General features: G+C 54.9%; 1 protein-coding gene across 1 annotated transcript in view; it reads left to right on the top strand.

Moving 5' to 3' along the window:
* P3H1 (prolyl 3-hydroxylase 1) overlaps nt 1-17,698 on the top strand; it is a 31,311-nt gene that overhangs the window by 9,793 nt on the left and 3,820 nt on the right. The window contains exons 2-13 of the mRNA XM_065421285.1: nt 2,001-2,153; nt 3,914-4,103; nt 4,430-4,561; nt 11,053-11,192; nt 12,268-12,357; nt 12,643-12,695; nt 13,195-13,316; nt 13,590-13,717; nt 14,517-14,612; nt 15,094-15,244; nt 16,691-16,808; nt 17,326-17,401. Coding sequence (XP_065277357.1) covers nt 2,001-2,153; nt 3,914-4,103; nt 4,430-4,561; nt 11,053-11,192; nt 12,268-12,357; nt 12,643-12,695; nt 13,195-13,316; nt 13,590-13,717; nt 14,517-14,612; nt 15,094-15,244; nt 16,691-16,808; nt 17,326-17,401 — 1,449 coding nt within the window. The remainder of the gene's footprint in view (nt 1-2,000; nt 2,154-3,913; nt 4,104-4,429; nt 4,562-11,052; nt 11,193-12,267; nt 12,358-12,642; nt 12,696-13,194; nt 13,317-13,589; nt 13,718-14,516; nt 14,613-15,093; nt 15,245-16,690; nt 16,809-17,325; nt 17,402-17,698) is intronic.

Raw genomic sequence — 17,698 nt, 5'->3', positions numbered from 1 at the left:
GAGGGGTCTCGGGAAGCCCTCAGCAGCCGGCTGACCACTCCCAGATGGGACAGACACTGGGGCCTGCGCTGCATCTGCCAGGCTGCTTCCCTCAGAGACAGGGATCAGTTCATTCGCGCGATCTCCCTTTTCCAGCTGGGCAATGAGCTGTTCTTTGGTGAGCCTCCCAATGCGCACCCCCCTCTGCTTGCACAGCTCCACCAGGTCGCTCTTAAGCCGCTTGGCATACATCTTCCTGCTGGCCACTCACAGGCCTGTGTGCTCACCGCTCCCCACAGTCTCCAGGGAGACCCCTAGTGTGCCAGCCCTTCTCGAGGTCACCCCCTCTCTGCCAGGGTCGAGCTGCAGACTCCTCCGCCCCTGGGACCACTCGCTGCGATCCCCCGGGGGACCCTGTTACTGCAAAAGTCCTTCTCGCTGGTCACACACTCCCAGGGGTGATAACCGTCTCTCTCTGACTCCTCAGCACGCCTGGTCCCCGTCAATCCCCCTTCGTTTTACTGCTCCCCAGTCACTTACTGCAGGAAGCGCCGTCCACGGGGTGCAGTAGATCCCACCACTGCCACCAGTTGTCACGGAGTAAGGGGGGACTCAGGGCCCTGCACCCCTGGCTTCCTGCGATTCACCATGACTCAGCCAGCCAGTAAAGCAGAAGGTTTATTTAGACGACGGGAATACAGTCCGAGACAGGTCTTGCAGGCACAGACAACAGGATACCCCTCAGTTAGGTCCATCTTGGGGTCCTCGGGCACCCCAGCCCCCTCCAGAGGTCAGAGCCCTCCCTGCCTCCAGCCACCTCACCAGCCAGCTTCCCAGACTCTGCCTTCAGCGACCCCTCCCACAGCCTTTGTTCAGTTTCCCGGGCAAAGGTGTCACCTGGCCCCAGCCCCCTCCTGGGTTCTCATGTTACAGGCTCAGGTATTTCCAGTCAGTCTCCCATCCCCCAATGCAGACCATCCCAGCCACACTCCCCCTGTCAGCACTCACAGACCACAGTAAGAACAGTCCCAGTTCGTCACAATTTCTAAGCAACTTAGTTATGGTGCAGTTCGGGCTGTTGCCCCAACTCGAACATTTGAAAACCAGGAAATCCTCCGTAGGGTCGTGTTCCCTTGCCCCAAAGAGTCAGGGTGACAAAGCAAAACAAACCAGCAACTGCTCCATTGAAGTGCTGCTTCCCACACCGTGTGGCTGTCCCGCTGCCCCGGCTATATTGTTATTTGCGAGTGGGGAATGTTTATCTAACCTCAGGGAAACTAATGGTAAGACATCCCCACTGCCTCTTGAATTGTGCCAGCAGCATGAAGCAGGGAGGCGAGGCAGCTCTCAGTTTGTCCAGCGTGATCTCTATCAACCGGCAGTGATTATTCCTGCCCCAATTCAGTGCTGCCACACAGACTACGCCAAGGGCCCCCTAGGATGGTGGGAATAAGAGACCTGAATTGGAGTTCTGGTGGGCACAGAGAAATGGCAATTTTTTATTAGGGAGGGGTCAGGTGCTGTGAGGTTACTAGTCCGGTTGTTAACCTGGTATGGGCAAGCACAAGGCCTGTGGAGAGTGGCTGAATTGGGGTGTGCTGGGGGGGACAGGGACTATGGCTGGGTGGAGTTAGGCAAATCCATAGAATATCAGGATTGGAAGGGACCTCAGGAGGTCATCTAGTCCAACCCCCTGCTCAAAGCAGGACCAGTCCCCAACTAAATCATCCCAGCCAGGGCTTTGTCAAGCCTGACGTTAAAAACCTCTAAGGAAGGAGATTCCACCACCTCCCTAGGTAACCCACCACCCTCCTAGTGAAAAAGTGTTTCCTAATATCCAACCTAGACCTTCCCCACTGCAACTTGAGTCCATTACTCCTTGTCCTGTCAACAAGAGAGAAGTGGTTGAGACCTGCGCCGTGCTGATATAGTAACATGTTCCCAGGGTGCTGAGTACACCATCCCTGTGCAGCGGGGAGTCCGGGCTTCAGTCTCACTTTTCCCTGTGTTTTTTTGCTTAGATCCACAAGATTGATAAGGCTGTGGCTGCTGCTCATACCTTCTTTGTGGGGAACCCCGACCACGTGGAGATGAGGCAGAACCTGGAGTATTACCAGATGATGGCAGGAGTCAAAGAGTCGGACTTCACAGACCTGGAGGCCAAGCCCCACATGGTAAGAACCACCCTCCTCCCCCAAGAGTTTGGGTTCTCCCCTCAGGGTCACGGCTTCCACCCTCACTCACCAGCCCAGTACCATCATTTCCTTGGGCACTCAAAGTCTGTGTGGAGAGTTTGAATGAGCAAAGTCTCCCTCAGCACCTGCAGGGTGGGTGGCCTCTGGAGCTGACCTGCAATGGCTACAAATGATGGAATAAAAAGTGTGTCCTATTCGCTGGTTTATGACAAGTAAAGAGGCTGGGGGGAGGGTTCTGCTTCTGTGGTAGAAGTTCAGGTCCTGTCTGGTGATGGAGACCGAGTGAAACAATGACATCGCACAGGACAGGGAGGTGAAAGCCGAGTGATTGAGAAGTGAAGGATTTTGTCAGTGTTGTAAAACTTTTCAGGTCTTTTGCTATTTTTAAACACCTATTTAACTACCAACACCCAGTGAACACTGTTGAGAAAGGATGTCATGGTTAAAGATTTGACTCCCCTGCCCTTCAGCTCAGGTGACGCCCTCCAGGACAGCCAAGGAAGGTCAAACCTGACCTTATCAGTACTTGTGAGTGTTTCGGGAGGAGATGGGGGAAGCAACCTTTCAGGGAAGGGCCCGCATCGTAAGGAACCCAAGCCCATGTGTCAAAATCACTTCCTTAGCAGGCCACCCCTAAGGTTCAAGAGGAGGGGCTGTGATTGTCTCGCTCTGGCCTTGGCTATGTGTTTGTAGCAAAGGGGCTCACATGACAGCAGGAGGCAATAGCCTGGTATCCTACCCCCAGTTCCCTCCTGACTACCCTGCTGAGTCAGATTCTGCGTCTAAGCCAATGAATATGGAGGGGGCTGGGCACTTCTGGGGCATCATCACAGATAATAAAACTCTAGATGTTTTTCTAACTGGTAGAATTTAAAAATGGATGGTAATTAATTTAAAATAATGGAGAAGGCCTGGAACCAGGGATCCTAAACCATCCAGTCTGCATTGTCACCGACGCATGAGATTCAGGGGTGCGACTGGACAGGGGAAGCTCATATGGGACAAGAGCTCAATGGCCTGGCTGGCTGGCTAAAAGAGCTGTGCTGTGTGTGCAGTGAAGTGGCCACGTACCGGGGGCACCAGTAAAGGGGCCTTTGGGGAGAGCAGGATTCTCCCATGTGGAGCAGCGTGGAAGTGCGCCATTCCTGTGACACTGTGCTGAATTGAGAGCCTGTCCCAGTGCACACGGCACAGAGCCAGAGAGCTCTTCATCTTTGGGAATACCTGAAATGTGGAACTGTATTTATTTATTTTAACTGTGAAATTTCCAGCAGCAAATATTGGGATGGGGGGATTTCTCCCCCTCTATTCCCTCCCCAAACACTCAGACACATCATGGGAAAGAGCCAAAACGTTACATGCCTAACGGGCCATGTATTGACCTTGGCCCAAACAGATGCATGAAAGATGAGAGCCCTGAGCCCTGGGTAGCATTGGCCACACTAGACTAACCCCCTCTCTGACAGAGCAGTTTTGCTTTGAAGGCTGTATTGATCTGTTGTTTAGAGAACATCTGTCCTCTGGCCCCATGGTCTGTGTGGTATGTATTCAGCCTGCCATCTGCTTGGAGATCTCTTTTATTGAGGGACCCTCTGAAGTTGGGCAGCCACAATCTACTGCCCCTGGGCCTCAGCGATCAGAGGGTGGGCGAGATATTGGGGGGACAGTGCTGAACTGCACCCACGGTGGAATGTGTCTGGCTGGGGCCTGGGTTCACTTTTCCTCCTGGCTCTTTGCAGCACGAGTTCCGCCTGGGTGTGAAGTTCTACACAGAGGAGCAGCCGCAACCAGCCATTCTGCATCTGGAGAAGGCCCTGGAGGAATATTTTGTAGCTGACACTGAATGTCGAGCTCTCTGCGAGGGGCCCTACGATTACGAAGGCTACAACTACCTGGAATACAATGCTGACCTGGTCCAGGCCATTACGGGTGTGTGTACCGGGGTAAACCAGCTGGCGTGTAGCACAGGGACTGCCTGCCTCGAGCCCCTGCATATTGTACTTACTGCTGTAGCTTCTCTTTGAATGTTTTTGGCTATCAGGTCAGATTTCCGGGGTACTTTCCACCAGAGAGATGGGGGGGTTGATGGCTCGAGAGACTGTGCTAAGGTTGAGCTAATGGGGATTTAAATTCCCAAGCCTATTTTCTTGGTTCTCATGAAGGTAATGCCTGAGTGAAGCCTCCTCCTGGCTGAAGAATGCTGCTCTGGTACAGATCTCTCCTGACCGATACAATGTGCTGTCTTTCTCTCCCAGATCATTACGGGCAGGTGCTAAGCTGTAAGCAGAGCTGTGTTACAGAACTAGCCTCCCAGCCGGGCCGGGACAAGCCCATTGAGGATTTCCTTCCATCCCACTTCAACTACCTGCAGTTTGCCTATTACAACAGTAAGAAGCATTTCTCTTATTTCTGTGATGCTTGGGAAGCCCTGACATCAGGGTTCTTGGGGTCACTGGCACCCAACTTCGCTGTCCTGGTCCCGCTTTCTTTTGCACGGATAGCGGAGGGTACAAGAGTCCCCACAAAAGAGCTACCTTAGAAGAAGATTATCAGTGTTGCAGAGTCAGGCACTCAGAAGTTAGGAAACACCAGAGTTACTGTTGTCCAGGCAACGCGCTCTGCCCCTTTATGTACATGCGTTATGATAGTGTAATTTGCGGTTCTATCTCATTGTAAACGGTCCGAGTCGGGGCTCGACCCTTCAGGACAGGAGGGGAGCCACACCGACTCACCACACACGGAATAAACAGTCAGCTAGCTCAGGACTCAGTGGCTCAGGCCCTCTGGAGCAGGGGCTGAGCAGGCAAACTGTTTAGTAGCTCAGGCCCTCTGGAGCAGGGGCTGAGCAGGCAAACAGTTCAATAGCTCAGGCCCTCTGGGGCAGGGGCTGAGCAGGCAAACAGTTCAATAGCTCAGGCCCTCTGGGGCAGGGGCTGAGCAGGCAAACAGTTCAATAGCTCAGGCCCTCTGGGGCAGGGGCTGAGCAGGCAAACAGTTCAATAGCTCAGGCCCTCTGGGGCAGGGGCTGAGCACAAACAGTTCAATAGCTCAGGCCCTCTGGGGCAGGGGCTGAGCAGATAAGCAGTTCAGGAGCCCAGGCCCTCTGGAGCAGGGGCTGGGCAGGCAAACAGTTCAGGAGCCCAGGCCCTCTGGAGCAGGGGCTGAGCAGGCAAACAGTTCAATAGCTCAGGCCCTCTGGGGCAGGGGCTGAGCAGGCAAACAGTTCAATAGCTCAGGCCCTCTGGGGCAGGGGCTGAGCAGGCAAACAGTTCAATAGCTCAGGCCCTCTGGGGCAGGGGCTGAGCAGGCAAACAGTTCAATAGCTCAGGCCCTCTGGGGCAGGGGCTGAGCAGGCAAACAATTAGTCAAGTAGCTCAGGCCCTCTGGAGCAGGGGCTGGGCAGGCAAACAGTTCAGGAGGGGCTCAGATCCTTACAGCAGGAGCTGAGCGTTAACAACAATAGTTCACAGGCTCAGGCCCTGAGGCAGGGACCGAGCACACCAGTAGTGGCAGCCCAGGCCCTAGGTCAGGGCGGGGCAGCAAGCAGGTAAGGGGCTCAGGGTCCTACCTGAGCCTTGGGTAAGGGGGAAGCCTGCCACCCGTGAGTGGGGGTGGCAGGGGGGGGGGGGGACGCAGGCCCACCCACTCCACTGCGTCCCAGCCCGGGGCCCTAGCAGCGATGACTCTCGCTGCCGGTCAGTGGGGTATCCTGACCGAAACACACTGACATGGGTTCAATGCGTCTACAGCCTGACCAGGTTCGGCTGCCCCCGGGCTACTTCCAGTATCCCCCTCAGGGCCTACCTCGTCCGTGGCACCGGGCTCGGTCCAGTCCATCAGCGCGGGCTCCTCTCGGCCGGGGCTTGGCGGCAGGTCCGGCAACTCCGTAGGGAAGTCCGGCCACTGACACTCGGGCGGCTCCTCCGGATAACAGCAGGGCCGCAGGGGTTCTGGTGGGGCCTCCCCTTCGGGGTTGCTGTGGGGGAGTTCCAAGGACCCCTCCCAACGACGGGAGCGGGCTGGCTCCGGCGGCTCCTCCTCGTAGTGAGCTCGGGGCAGCTCCAGCCAGCTAGGGTGTCCGCCTCGGGCCTCAGAGGTATCCCGGCGGGGAGCTCCCGGCCGCACGTCTGCTCCCTGCGATGGCCGGGGCCTGACTGAGCTCTGGCGGCCGGCCTTTATACTTCCTGTCCCGCCCTGGGACTTCCAGGGGGCGGGGACAGGCGGTGGTGGCTCCGCCCACTCGGGTGTCTGCAGAGGAGCTCCCTCTTCAGGACAGGAGGGGAGCCACACCGACTCACCACACTCATATATTTTCCCACAGTGCCCTCGCATCATTCAGTGCCCAGAGGGATGGTGCAAGGGAACGAGGTAGCTGTTCAGTATTTCTTCTGTTGCTCGGCCTTTGCTATGCAGCCCCAGGACTTATTTTCTGCTCATTATCCAGATGCTGCACTGACTACAGAATCTTTTATTCCTTCCTGGGCTTTTCTATTGCACTTGTAACTGTAGTATCTGAACAGCTCACAGACATTCACGCGTTTATCTTCAATATCCAGGTGAGATAGCAGAGGAGCGTTACAGTTGGCGAACCGAGGCTCAGACAGACTAAGGCCAAGTGTCCGCTGATTCTGGGTGCGCAACTGGAGACCTAGAGCCTGATTTCAGAAATCCTGAATCTCTCAGCTTTAGCTGAAGTCAATGAAAGTTGTGGACACTCAGCCCCTCTAAAAAATGACACCCTAGGCGTCTCCAGCTGGGCACCCAGAAAACGTTGGTCTAAGTGACTTGCCCAACTTCACACAGCAAGTCAGGCAGAACCAGGAATACAACGTCGTTCTCCTGGCTCCCAGAGCAGCGCCCTAACCCTGAGATCAATGTTCCTGATCTGGATTACGGTAGCACCTAGAGGCCCCGATCGGGATTGCGATGATCCCTCATGCAGGGTGCTGGACAAAGCAAGGGCATGAGATGGGCCCTTCCAGCACAACATACAGCGACATACACAGCACTTGAGAGTTAGGTTAGTATTTGTTTGGTTTTGTTTCCTAACCCTTCCCAAACACTGCCCTAGCGGCCTCGCCTCTGTGGTGGTGTCCCAGCCAACCCACTCCACGTTACTGACCTGGAGTCCCAGGTTTGGTAAATTCGGCCTGAGGCGGCGTTTCTAAGTTTGGCAGACCCAGCTCTGCCATATTTAAAACTCGGGTTCTGTTCCTGGTGCAGTGTCTGATACTGAGTTATCTCATCTGTAAGTTGGGAGAAATTATACTTACCCCTACACTGGGAGCCAGGCAGGAGGCCTCCATTAATTACAATGTTTGAAAAGCTGTGAAGTGCCAAGTTATTAACGTCAGTCAGTAGGAAAGGTCAGACTAGAACTCATGGTCTCCTAACCCAGTGAACCTCACTTGGCCAACGGGTATTTTCGGGAAGGAAAGTAGCAGTAGCAGCTGGAGGAGGATCATCCTCTCTCTTGTCCGAATCCCACCTGGTGCACTAGCTCGTTGTGTTTGCTGGTTGCAGGAGGCTCAGGCGGCCTGGTGTCAGGCCCAGCACAACTGGGACATTCAGAAAATTAAGGGCCAAATGTCGAACAAGTTCTGCTATGTACGTGCAAATGATTTTCTGAGGCTTATACATTGGCCAAATCTGGATAGGTTTTGTGGGGATAGTGAAAGGCACCTACCTGGTCCCAGGGCTGCCCCCTGCCAGCATTCAAGCTCCAAACCACAGAGGCATTAGAACTATTCAGAAAACAGTCAGAATTTTTTTTTTTAACATTGGCAAAACTGCCTATTTTTCACTATCCTCCTCCTAGAAAACGGCTGAACTGCCTCTCAGCTTCTGCATAAACTTTCCAGAACAAAGTCAACCCGAGGAAGAAATGAAACCTGGAAAACTTCGGCTCAAATGATTAGTTTGTCGGAGTTATAAGCGACTGAAAATGGAGGGTCATAATGGAACGTGTTGGGTCTCTCTGTGCACTGCTTAGAAATAGTACTTAGACACGGATTCCAAGTGTGAAAACTGGTAGGCCTGCAGCAGTGTTGTCTGATGATATGGAGGTGCGGTGAGCCTCTGAGTCCAGTATCCTCCTCCTTGCTTTGGTAACATCCATTACCTGTCTCCTGGCTCCGTGATAACTGTCCATGCTCCTGGTACACTCCCATCCCAGGGTATTGGGACCTTCATGTCTTCCCATTTCTCTCTTCCCAGTATCTGATTTATTTCCTGCTTGCAGCCGCCAACCAAACTGTTTTGAAGCCTCTCTGCTGTCTAGGAAATCATTGTCTGTGTATTCTTCTGCATTGGTCCAGGTGCTTTTGTTTAGTTCCTCCCTGTCAGCAGATGAGAACTGAGTGATTTCATTGCTTCCTGGCACATAGTTCTTTGTCTCCAGCAGGTGGTGTGGTTTCCTTTCCGCTAGGCTGGAAGGTGTCTGGCTGCCATCCCAAGACGGAAGCTGCAGCTGTTTTCAGAGGGGTGAGGTTCTGGCAGCTCTGAGCAGGGGGCTCCCCTCCCCTGGCGCAGGCTCCAGCGACTCGGTGGCTGTTGCTGCACGATAGACACAGGAGTAGCAAAGGCCCAGGGATGTTCCCATCACAAAACAGACAGTCGTTGATATTTTGTTCATGTTGAACTTTGAGCAAAACTGTCAGGTGAGAGCGGAAGAGCATTTGGTAAGGACGCTCACCAAAGGACTGCACGCGCAGCACCTGAATCCAGACGCCTTCCACCCTGCTCCTCTCAAAGCCTTCCACACTCAGTGGAGAAGCTGCAGTAAGTCTGTGTGTCTGGCTCCGTTTCTTGGCCACACTGGCTATGGGAGCAGTGCTACATTCTCCTGCTTAACTGGGGCTGCTTCTAGGGTCTCCCTCCCATCACCCCCACACCCCCTCCTCACACACGGGCTGTGGGACCATCACAAACCTGAGTTGCACAGGGTATGGTCACCCCTTGCAGACCCAAAACAAGGCTGTGACAGTGTCCTGAGCAGGAACTGCTGAGCCGGCCCTCTGTCACGCCAGCTCTAATTACAGGAGATAAATTGGAGCTGGCTAGAAAAACCTGTGCCTGATTGGCGAAGGGGAAACAGCAGCCAGCCGGATTAGCCTGGGGCTATATACAGGCCCAGAGGAAGGAAGCAGGGTGGGAAGCCAGAGAGTGAAAGGAGATTGGTAGTTCTTCCTTCCTTCCTGGCTGCAGAGACTGAGAAGTCCCTAAGGCTGAACCCCCCAAGCTGTAACTGGTAAGAAGGTGGTGATTTGCACCCTGTAAATAAACTACGCAGGTGATTGCTGAGTCGGAAGGCCTCTGAGTGGTTTTTGGAGCAGAGGCAGGACCAAGGGGGGCCCTGCTACGCCCTGTTGCAAAGGCTCTTACCAAATGCCAACGTGCTTTTGAGCCTTTCCCATCCTGCTGTGGACTCGCTCTACCATTCTCTGAAAGCTCCTTCCAGGACCGAGGGAGGTGGTGTTTCCAGTCCTCATTCCTCTGAAATCAGATGAACTCTGCTGTGTCCGAAGCAGATTGGCTAGGCCCGGGAGGAGGAGGAAAGATGCCAGACTCACTCTTCTCTCTTCACCTACACAAGAGGTGCATGATTTCATGCTAGCTGGTTGCAGCACAGACTGGATCTCATTTCTCGGAGTTCTTCTATTATTCCGAGCTCCCTTCTGCTCCCTTTTGTGATTTCCAAACTGGTTTGTGCTCTTGGTCCATCTTCCCAGTTTGTGCTTTACTGGAGTTACAAAGTACATCAGCGAAGGATTGCGAGCCAACCAGCCCCGTGCAGGGAGCTCCTGCTCCTGTCTACTTGGAAGAGGGCCTTTGCCGGGTGTAGAAGTAGCCAGAGTGGAATGAAGAGCTGAGAGGAGAGATCTCCCTGTTTCCAGAGCACCCAGGACAGTTCTACTGCAGAGCCAGTTTCTCATCACTTACAGCACTGGCCAGGTCTGACACCGTGACCCTTGTATGTCTGAGAATAAGTGATTCCCATTCAAAAGTGTAAGGGGAACCCCCCTGGTTTCACCTACTGGCTGGGTTATAGCAGGTGTTGCAGTTACTATTACAGCTGTGCTTCAGAGCCATTTCTCATGGCTGTTCTTCTGCAGTGCAGGGAAAAATTGCTCCCCATGATTGTGAAACCGGGAAACGAAAGATAAATGTTAGAAATCAAACTGATCATGATAATAAGACTGAACATGAGTGAGTAACCAGTCCTAGGCTTCAGAGAGAAAAGGGTTTGAACACCAAGGTTTCCCATTGCTGGGAATTGGAACTAGGTAAGTTCATGGAGGATGGATCCATCAATGGCTATTAGCCAAAATGGTCAGGGATGCAACCCAATGCTCGGGGTTTCCCTAGCCTCTGACTGCCAGAAGCTGGGAGTGGATGACAGGGTTTGGATCACTTGATAATTGTTCGGTTTATTCCCTCTGTAATACACCTCTACCCCGATATAACGCTGTCTTTGGGAGCCAAAAAATCTTACCGTGTTATAGGTGAAACCGTGTTATATCGAACTCGCTTTGATCCGCCAGAGCGCGCAGCCCCGCGGCCCCCCCCGCCCCTCCTCGGAGTGCTGCTTTACCGCGTTATATCCAAATTTGTGTTGTATCGGGTCGTGTTATATCGGGGTAGAGGTGTATCTGGCATTGGCACTGTCGGAAGACAGGAGACTGGGCGAGATGGACCTTTGGTCTGACCCAGCATGGCTGTTCTTATGTCTGAATCTGACTCTGTGCTAAATCTGAGTCTGACTGTCCTTATGCTGGAAATGTGCCCTAGCGTCGTTCCTGTTCTGCGCCCCTCCTTGCCAGCGTCCTGCAGTGCACAGAGGGGAGGCTTCTCTTAATGAGCTGATTTCTCTTTGCAGGTGGGAATTACGAGAAAGCCATTGAATGCGCCAAGACCTACTTGCTTTTCTTCCCTAACGATGAAGTGATGAATCAGAACTTGGCCTACTACACGGCTGTCCTTGGGGAAAGGCTGGCTGCACCTATCGGTCCTCGAGAAGTGAGTGATCTTCAGTCTGTCCCCAGCAAACCACTCCTCGAGTTCTGCCAGTTTGCTGGTCTCATCTCGTGATTCCCAGGCCTGTTGAAGCAGCATCTGCAGACCTGGGATTGGTATTTGTAGGGCAGACGGGCTGCAGTCTGGTCAGCATTAGGATTGGCCGTCTTCATCCATCGCGTGTACGTTCCAGTTGGCGCTGAAGGGACTGGATGCAGAACCCCTGGTCAAAGCGCAGCCCAAGCAACACAATAAAAATGGCTGGAGGATTTTGCAGATTTCTGTGGTTATGTGAGCCAGGAATAAGCGTAAGCTAGCCTCCTGCCTCAGGGCACCAGCCAATCACTGACTGGCAGGGCTAGGGAGAAGCCTATCCCATCCGCATGTTAGTGCGTGCTGATCCAGTGTGGGGTTCTGCACCTTCCTCTGAAACATCAGGGCCTGGCCGGTGTTGCAGGCGTTTCATTTGCAGAAACTGCCAAAATGAAAAATACCCACCCTGAAGCAGACATTCGGTGTGGGACGTTTCAGCCCGGATGGTTAAAGCTTGGCAAAGTGATAAGCAAATGAAAACAGGATTTTATAATGGGGAGTGTCGGACAACTTACGTGGTGATGGTGCAACCAGCCCCACCCATCATAAAAACATCTCGCCAAATCAACTTGGTGACTTTATTTGCTACCATTACAAAGTGGGAGTTAATGGAAAGGGGGGATGTTTTATGGAGAGTCTGTGGGTAGGGGTGAGAGCAGCTTTCCATTTTGAACCTGGCGTTAACGCTCATCCCTACGTTTTTCAGACTGGAAATGGTCTCCATGGACAGAGCTATGTAGGGACCCGGGACTGGAAGAGCAGGGGGCTGCAGGGCTGGATTGAGGTGTATTGAGAGGGATTGAAACGTGGCATAGAATAGCAGAATCATGCACTTTCATCCCCACCACACCTCCAGTTTTGGAAATCTGTTGGTCTCTGTAATGCTCGTCTCATGGCTGCTGGCTCCCCCAGTGGCCAGACCAGCTTGTCTATTGGAAAGCCCATGTAGGCTGCTCTGACCCATTCCTCTCTCCCACGCTTTCAGAATATCCAGGTGTATCGCCGGCGCAGTCTGCTGGAGAAGGAGCTGCTCTTCTTCAGCTACGATGTCTTTGGGATTCCATTTGTGGACCCGGTGAGTGGAAACTCCCTTGGCCTGGGACTGGACACACCTGCGGGAACTCGAAGTGGGCAGGTTTAGACTGAATGCTCGGGGGTGGGGTCTGTGGGGCACCGAGGGGAGGAGCTGTGCTGGGGGGGCGGATTTGTGTAGGAGGAGAGGAAGCTGTGATGGGCTGATTGCTCTTCAATGGCACTGCTGTCTGTCCCTGCACAGGGCTGCACCCTGGTGTGTGAGCCAGGCTGGGGTGTCTCGGGCAAGGATGAGGTTCCTTATCTCTGGTTTCTTTCCGGCCTTTAGGACACGTGGACCCCAGAGGAGGTGATCCCAAAGAGGCTGCGTGAGAAGCAGAAGTGAGCACTCGTTCAGTAACACCGGCTGGAGCATCGTCTCTTTGCTCCCACTGCTGGCATGTGGAATCGCTGTCGGGGGGGTTTCTGTTAGTGTGGCGTTGCAGCTGGAATCCTCCAAACCCATCTGCTGCAGCGGGGGGGAGCCTGGGGGTTCCAGGAGCGGCGGCGAGGGTTTCTGAGCAGGCCAGTGGGATGGGATGCTGGGGGATGCTGTGTAACACGGGAGCTAGGCCTGGAATGAACTGCATCAGGAAGGTGTTACGGGCATGTCGTCAGGCTGCCGAGCCCCCAGCCGGGGCACTGCCTGCCCCGTCCGCCTGACTGTTGAACCCATCCCACAGCTTCATCTCCTTCCCCTGCACCTCTCGGTCTCTGCCCCCTCTGTGGAGGCCTCAGGATTGCTGCCCCACAGCCCCCCGCCCGTCTCCCAATTGGCTGATCACTTAGCCGTCCGCCCCAGAGGCCGGAGAGCAGCTCACAGCAGCTTCTTTGTGCCCAGGGTGGAGCGCGAGACGGCGGCTCGAATCTCCGAGGAGATCGGCAACCTGATGAAAGAGATAGAGACGCTGGTGGAGGAGAAAACCAAAGAGTCTGTGGACATGAGCATGTTCGTGCGGGAAGGTAAGAGGGGGAAATGTGAAATGTGCCCCGGTGACCCCAGCGGACAGCCAGGCCATCACTCCTGTGTGCTCTGTAGCCGGGGGCTCTGGGCAAGGAGCAGGATGTTCAATGCCACCAAAGGGGTGGCCTGTGGCTGAGGCGAAATGGCATCTCTCCCCTTCTTGTGCATGCCACCCTCTGTACATGTCATGCAGCCAGTGCCCTCTGACTCCCCCCCCCCCCCCCCCACTGCTGAGGGCTCGCCGACTCCACTGTTGCTCCTTGGCCCTCTAGGTGGGCCCCTGCTGTACGACGGGCTCAGCGTCGCCATGAACTCCAGGCTGCTGAACGGCTCTCAGCGAGTGGTGGTGGACGGAGTCATCTCCGAGGAGGAGTGTGTGGAGCTGCAGAAACTCACCAACGTGAGTAGCTCGGCGCAGGCTCCAGCACCCGGAGGCTGGGGAGGCGAGAGGGGGAGCGGCTGGCGTGGCGGCTGGAGAAGGACAGCTCTAAGCGATGGGGGAGAGCGGGCTGAGGCTGAGCAGGGGCAGGGAAGGGGTTGCTTTGAGTGACCCTGGGAGGGGAGGATGGGGCTGAAGTGTGGAGAGCATTGGGGAGTGGGGCTGTCACCTATTTAAAAGTACAATCCAGAGTGAACCATGGAGAGGAATTAAATCCAGTCTCGTTCTGCAATTCTGAAGCCAGGACTTTAGATCCCCAGCGCAGCCCTCCTATCCACTTGACTCGGGGAATGTCCCATCCCTCCGCCCCACTGGCTCCTGCACGCCAGGATCTCTGTTACCCAGCTCAGAGCATAACCACACCCCCATGGCATTGGCTACCACGGGTCTCAGGCCGGTATTGGGAGGGTCTGTGTCTGCAGGGTGTGGGAGAGCTCGGGTTGGGAGGCTGGATTTGGGGTATTGAGGATCTGCAGCATGTACCAGCGTGTCAAGGGGGCAGGATCTGAAGTGCTTGCCTGGGACCCTGAACTATTTCACTGGGACCATGTTACGGGTTTTAGCCTGGCAGGCTCCAGTGCTCTTTGGCTTCACATCTGCCCCTTTCCAGAGAAAAGCCTCCCAGAAAAGACGGGGGAGGGGTGGTTCTGGCCCTGTCGTGCCTGCTCAGGATCTCTGAGGGCTTGGCCTGTCTCCCTGCCCTTCTCTCAGGAGCAGGCAGCAGCGTGGGGGGTCTCACGTCTGACCCTGGGTTTTGCAGGCAGCTGCGTCTGCTGGGGATGGCTATCGCGGGAAAACCTCCCCTCACACTCCCAGCGAGACCTTCTATGGCGTGACAGTCTATAAGGCCCTCAAGGTAGGATTGCTTGTTTGACTGAGGGGGGAGGCTCTGGATGTGGGTTGGGAGAAGAGTGCGGCTAGCACTGGGGAAAGGCTGGGAGGAGCGTGGGGGAGATGGGCTGGAAGGGATGGGGCAGGTCGGGGGAAGGAGGCGTTAGCTGGATGCTTTGCGCCCAACCTGTTCTGTCACCTGGAGGCATAAACAAATTTGGGGAGCCCCCAGAGGAAGCCCAGTTCGGAGAATGGCGGCGTCGCCAGGGTGTGTCCTGCCCATTCAGGCCCCAGAGTAACATTTGGTGAGTTTACAGAACTGCCCCCGTATCAGGCGCGGGGGGGGGGCTTTGTGCCCTCACGGGTTGCAGAGAGGAGATGTCTCTATCATTGCTGCCCTTCCCTCCAGCCCAAACTGCTGGCTCTGGGGACAAAGCCTGGTGAGATCACTGGGGAAGAAACCAGGCCGCCTGACCACTGCTCCTGCTCTCTGTCTCCCCCTGCAGCTGGGGCAGGAGGGCAAGGTGTCCATGCACAGCGCCCGGCTCTACTACAATGTGACAGAGAAGGTGCGGCGCGTGATGGAGTCCTACTTCCGCCTGGACACCCCGCTCTATTTTTCCTACTCTCACCTGGTGTGCCGCACAGCCATCGAAGGTGAGTAGCTGGCGCGCTCCCCCTGCCCCTGTTCAGTGGGCTGCTGGCCTTGCGCTTCCCCCTTCCCGGTGGTCGTGATTCAGGCTGCTGCTGGTGGCAGGACCCCTCCTTCTCCTCCCATGGCCCTGTGGGCAGCTGCTGCCAGGGGGACTCCCTTCACAACCATCAAACCACTTCTCCAGTGGGCTCTCTGTCTCACACCTGCCTCGTAATAAGGATGCTGCCCTCGGTGCTGCCTGTGCAGCCCAGGTAGTGTCGGTGGGTTGGCCCAGGTGTAAGTGACTGGCACTTAGCGAACCATCCTGTTGATGTGCAGGAGGGGACAGAACCCAGCTCCCTCCCTATTGGCTGGGCTGGCTTTGCAGGGCTAACAGGAAGAAGAAGCTGTGCAGACTTGGTTGCTAAAGCCAGAGGACGTGGGGAGTGAACTGTGCAGTGGGAGAGGGAGATGACGTGTTCTAATCACTGCTCAGAGCTTCAGCCGCGTGTCCTAGACAGGCACCAAGGCTCTGCCTGTTCTGTGGCAAGCTGAACCCCGTCACTTCTGCAGAGCTCAGCCCTTGATTTTACAGCGGCTTCGATTCACAAATGCCTCCATGTTTTGCTGGCAGCAAATAACAGCATCACATAAAGCAGCAGCCGGGGGGTTGCCAGCTGGATAGGGGGGCGCTGGAGCTCTTGACACCAGAGGAGACAAGGGAAGTGATTCAGGTTTCCAGCATTCAGAGGCACTTAAAGCTCCTGGCCCAGATTGTGAAATGTATTACGCTGTTGCTGCATGCAGTGTTGCAGAGCCTAGCTGACTTAGGAGACTCTCATTTTCCAAAGTGATTTAGGAACTGAGCCAAAATCCTGTCAGTGGGTTTAGGCTCCTAAGGAACATGAGACTTAAGCTCCGAAATCAATTTGCTGTTGCAGTGCTGAGCCCAACGACATGTACGTACCTTTAAAAATCTGGGAGGGAGGTGCTGAGTCTCATGGGCGGGGCAGATGTGACTGGGAATTCTGGGGGTTGCTTGAACTCCTAGTTCCCCACCCCAGGAACTTGGCCAGCCATTCCCAGTATCCCCCAGTGCATCCTACCTCACTGGAAAGCGCATTGGCTGGAAGCGTCCGCGAGGCTGAGCAGTGGGATAGTTATAACATGTCATTGTTTGAACTGGCATCATGAGCTCCCATTGAGATGTTGGGGTAGGTCTGGGGGTGTTGCAGCCCTAAAACATGGAGCAGTGCCACTCCCTATGGGCCTAGGGAACAAGACGAGAGCTTTGCCAGCCGCCACTGAATTCTGGCCTCCCTGAAATCTCAGGTCAGAGCATTGTGAGGGGAGAGGCTCATGGGGTGAGGGCATCCTTGCTGTGAGCGCCCTGGGGTTGGTGACCATAGACGGACGTCCTGCCATCTCAGGACAGGCTCTGTAACCAACCACGCTTCGTTTCATCTCAGATAAGCAAGCGGACCGGACGGACTCCAGCCACGCCGTGCACGTGGATAACTGCATCCTCAACGCAGAGGCCATGGTGTGTGTCAAGGAGCCGCCGGCGTACACCTTCCGGGACTACAGGTAACAGCCATGCGAGCAGCGCTTGGCACAAGGCACAGCCTGCCTAGGCTCACAGGAGCTAGACTGAGTCCCCATCCTCACCCCGCAACTGCCTGGTTCTACTTGGTCACCTGGTCTCTGGCCTTTCAGTCCCTACTGGGGAACTACATTTCCCAGAATTCCACACTGAGCCCCAGTGACAGGCTGCAAACACCTACACTTAAAGGGGCTAACACACTTAGTTACAGGGACCTTCCTGAATAGGGGGTCTCAGAAGTGTGGCCACAACTGCTCCCGAACATTGTTGTGTGTGAAGGAAGATCCAGAGCTCTCCGGCGTTCAGAGTCTCTAGCAGCAGGGCTGCAGAAAGGCGCCCTGCTGTGCTTGCTGCCTGCTTGGGAAAGGGGGAGAGGGATCAGTAAGTGTCTCTTCTCTGGCTAGTCCTCGCAAGGCTGGGAGCCTGGGGGCGGAGCGAGGCGTGCTGAGGCCCTAGGCTGTTGGGTAGTGAATGCCTTCTCTGCTCTGTGTCTGGCTCTAGTGCCATCCTGTATCTCAATGGGGACTTCGAAGGAGGAGCCTTCTACTTCACCGAACTGGACGCCACCTCTGTGACTGTAAGTAGCTTGTCTGCCCCAAGGGCACAGTTTGGGCAGCTCTGGAGAGGTTGGCGACTCGTTTCTGCTCTCCCCAGTTCCTGCCTCACTCTGCCTGTGGCTGACACTCGGGGTTCACCCTAAGAGCTTGTCTGCACTTGAAAATTAATCCAGAATGAGGTAGGGTGTGACTTTAATGTGGATTAACTACTCCTAATTAATTCCCTGTGTGGATGCTTTGATTCCAGAATGCTTTACTCCGAATTAGCTTAATGCACTGGACTACGAGTATCTGTGCGTGGAGCTGGTCAGGAATAA

Source organism: Emys orbicularis, chromosome 22 (genome assembly GCF_028017835.1).
Source record: "Emys orbicularis isolate rEmyOrb1 chromosome 22, rEmyOrb1.hap1, whole genome shotgun sequence".
In the NCBI taxonomy this organism is placed as follows: domain Eukaryota; kingdom Metazoa; phylum Chordata; order Testudines; family Emydidae; genus Emys; species Emys orbicularis.
The sequence above is the reverse complement of the archived record's forward strand: the minus strand, read 5'-3'. Positions and strand labels throughout refer to the sequence as shown.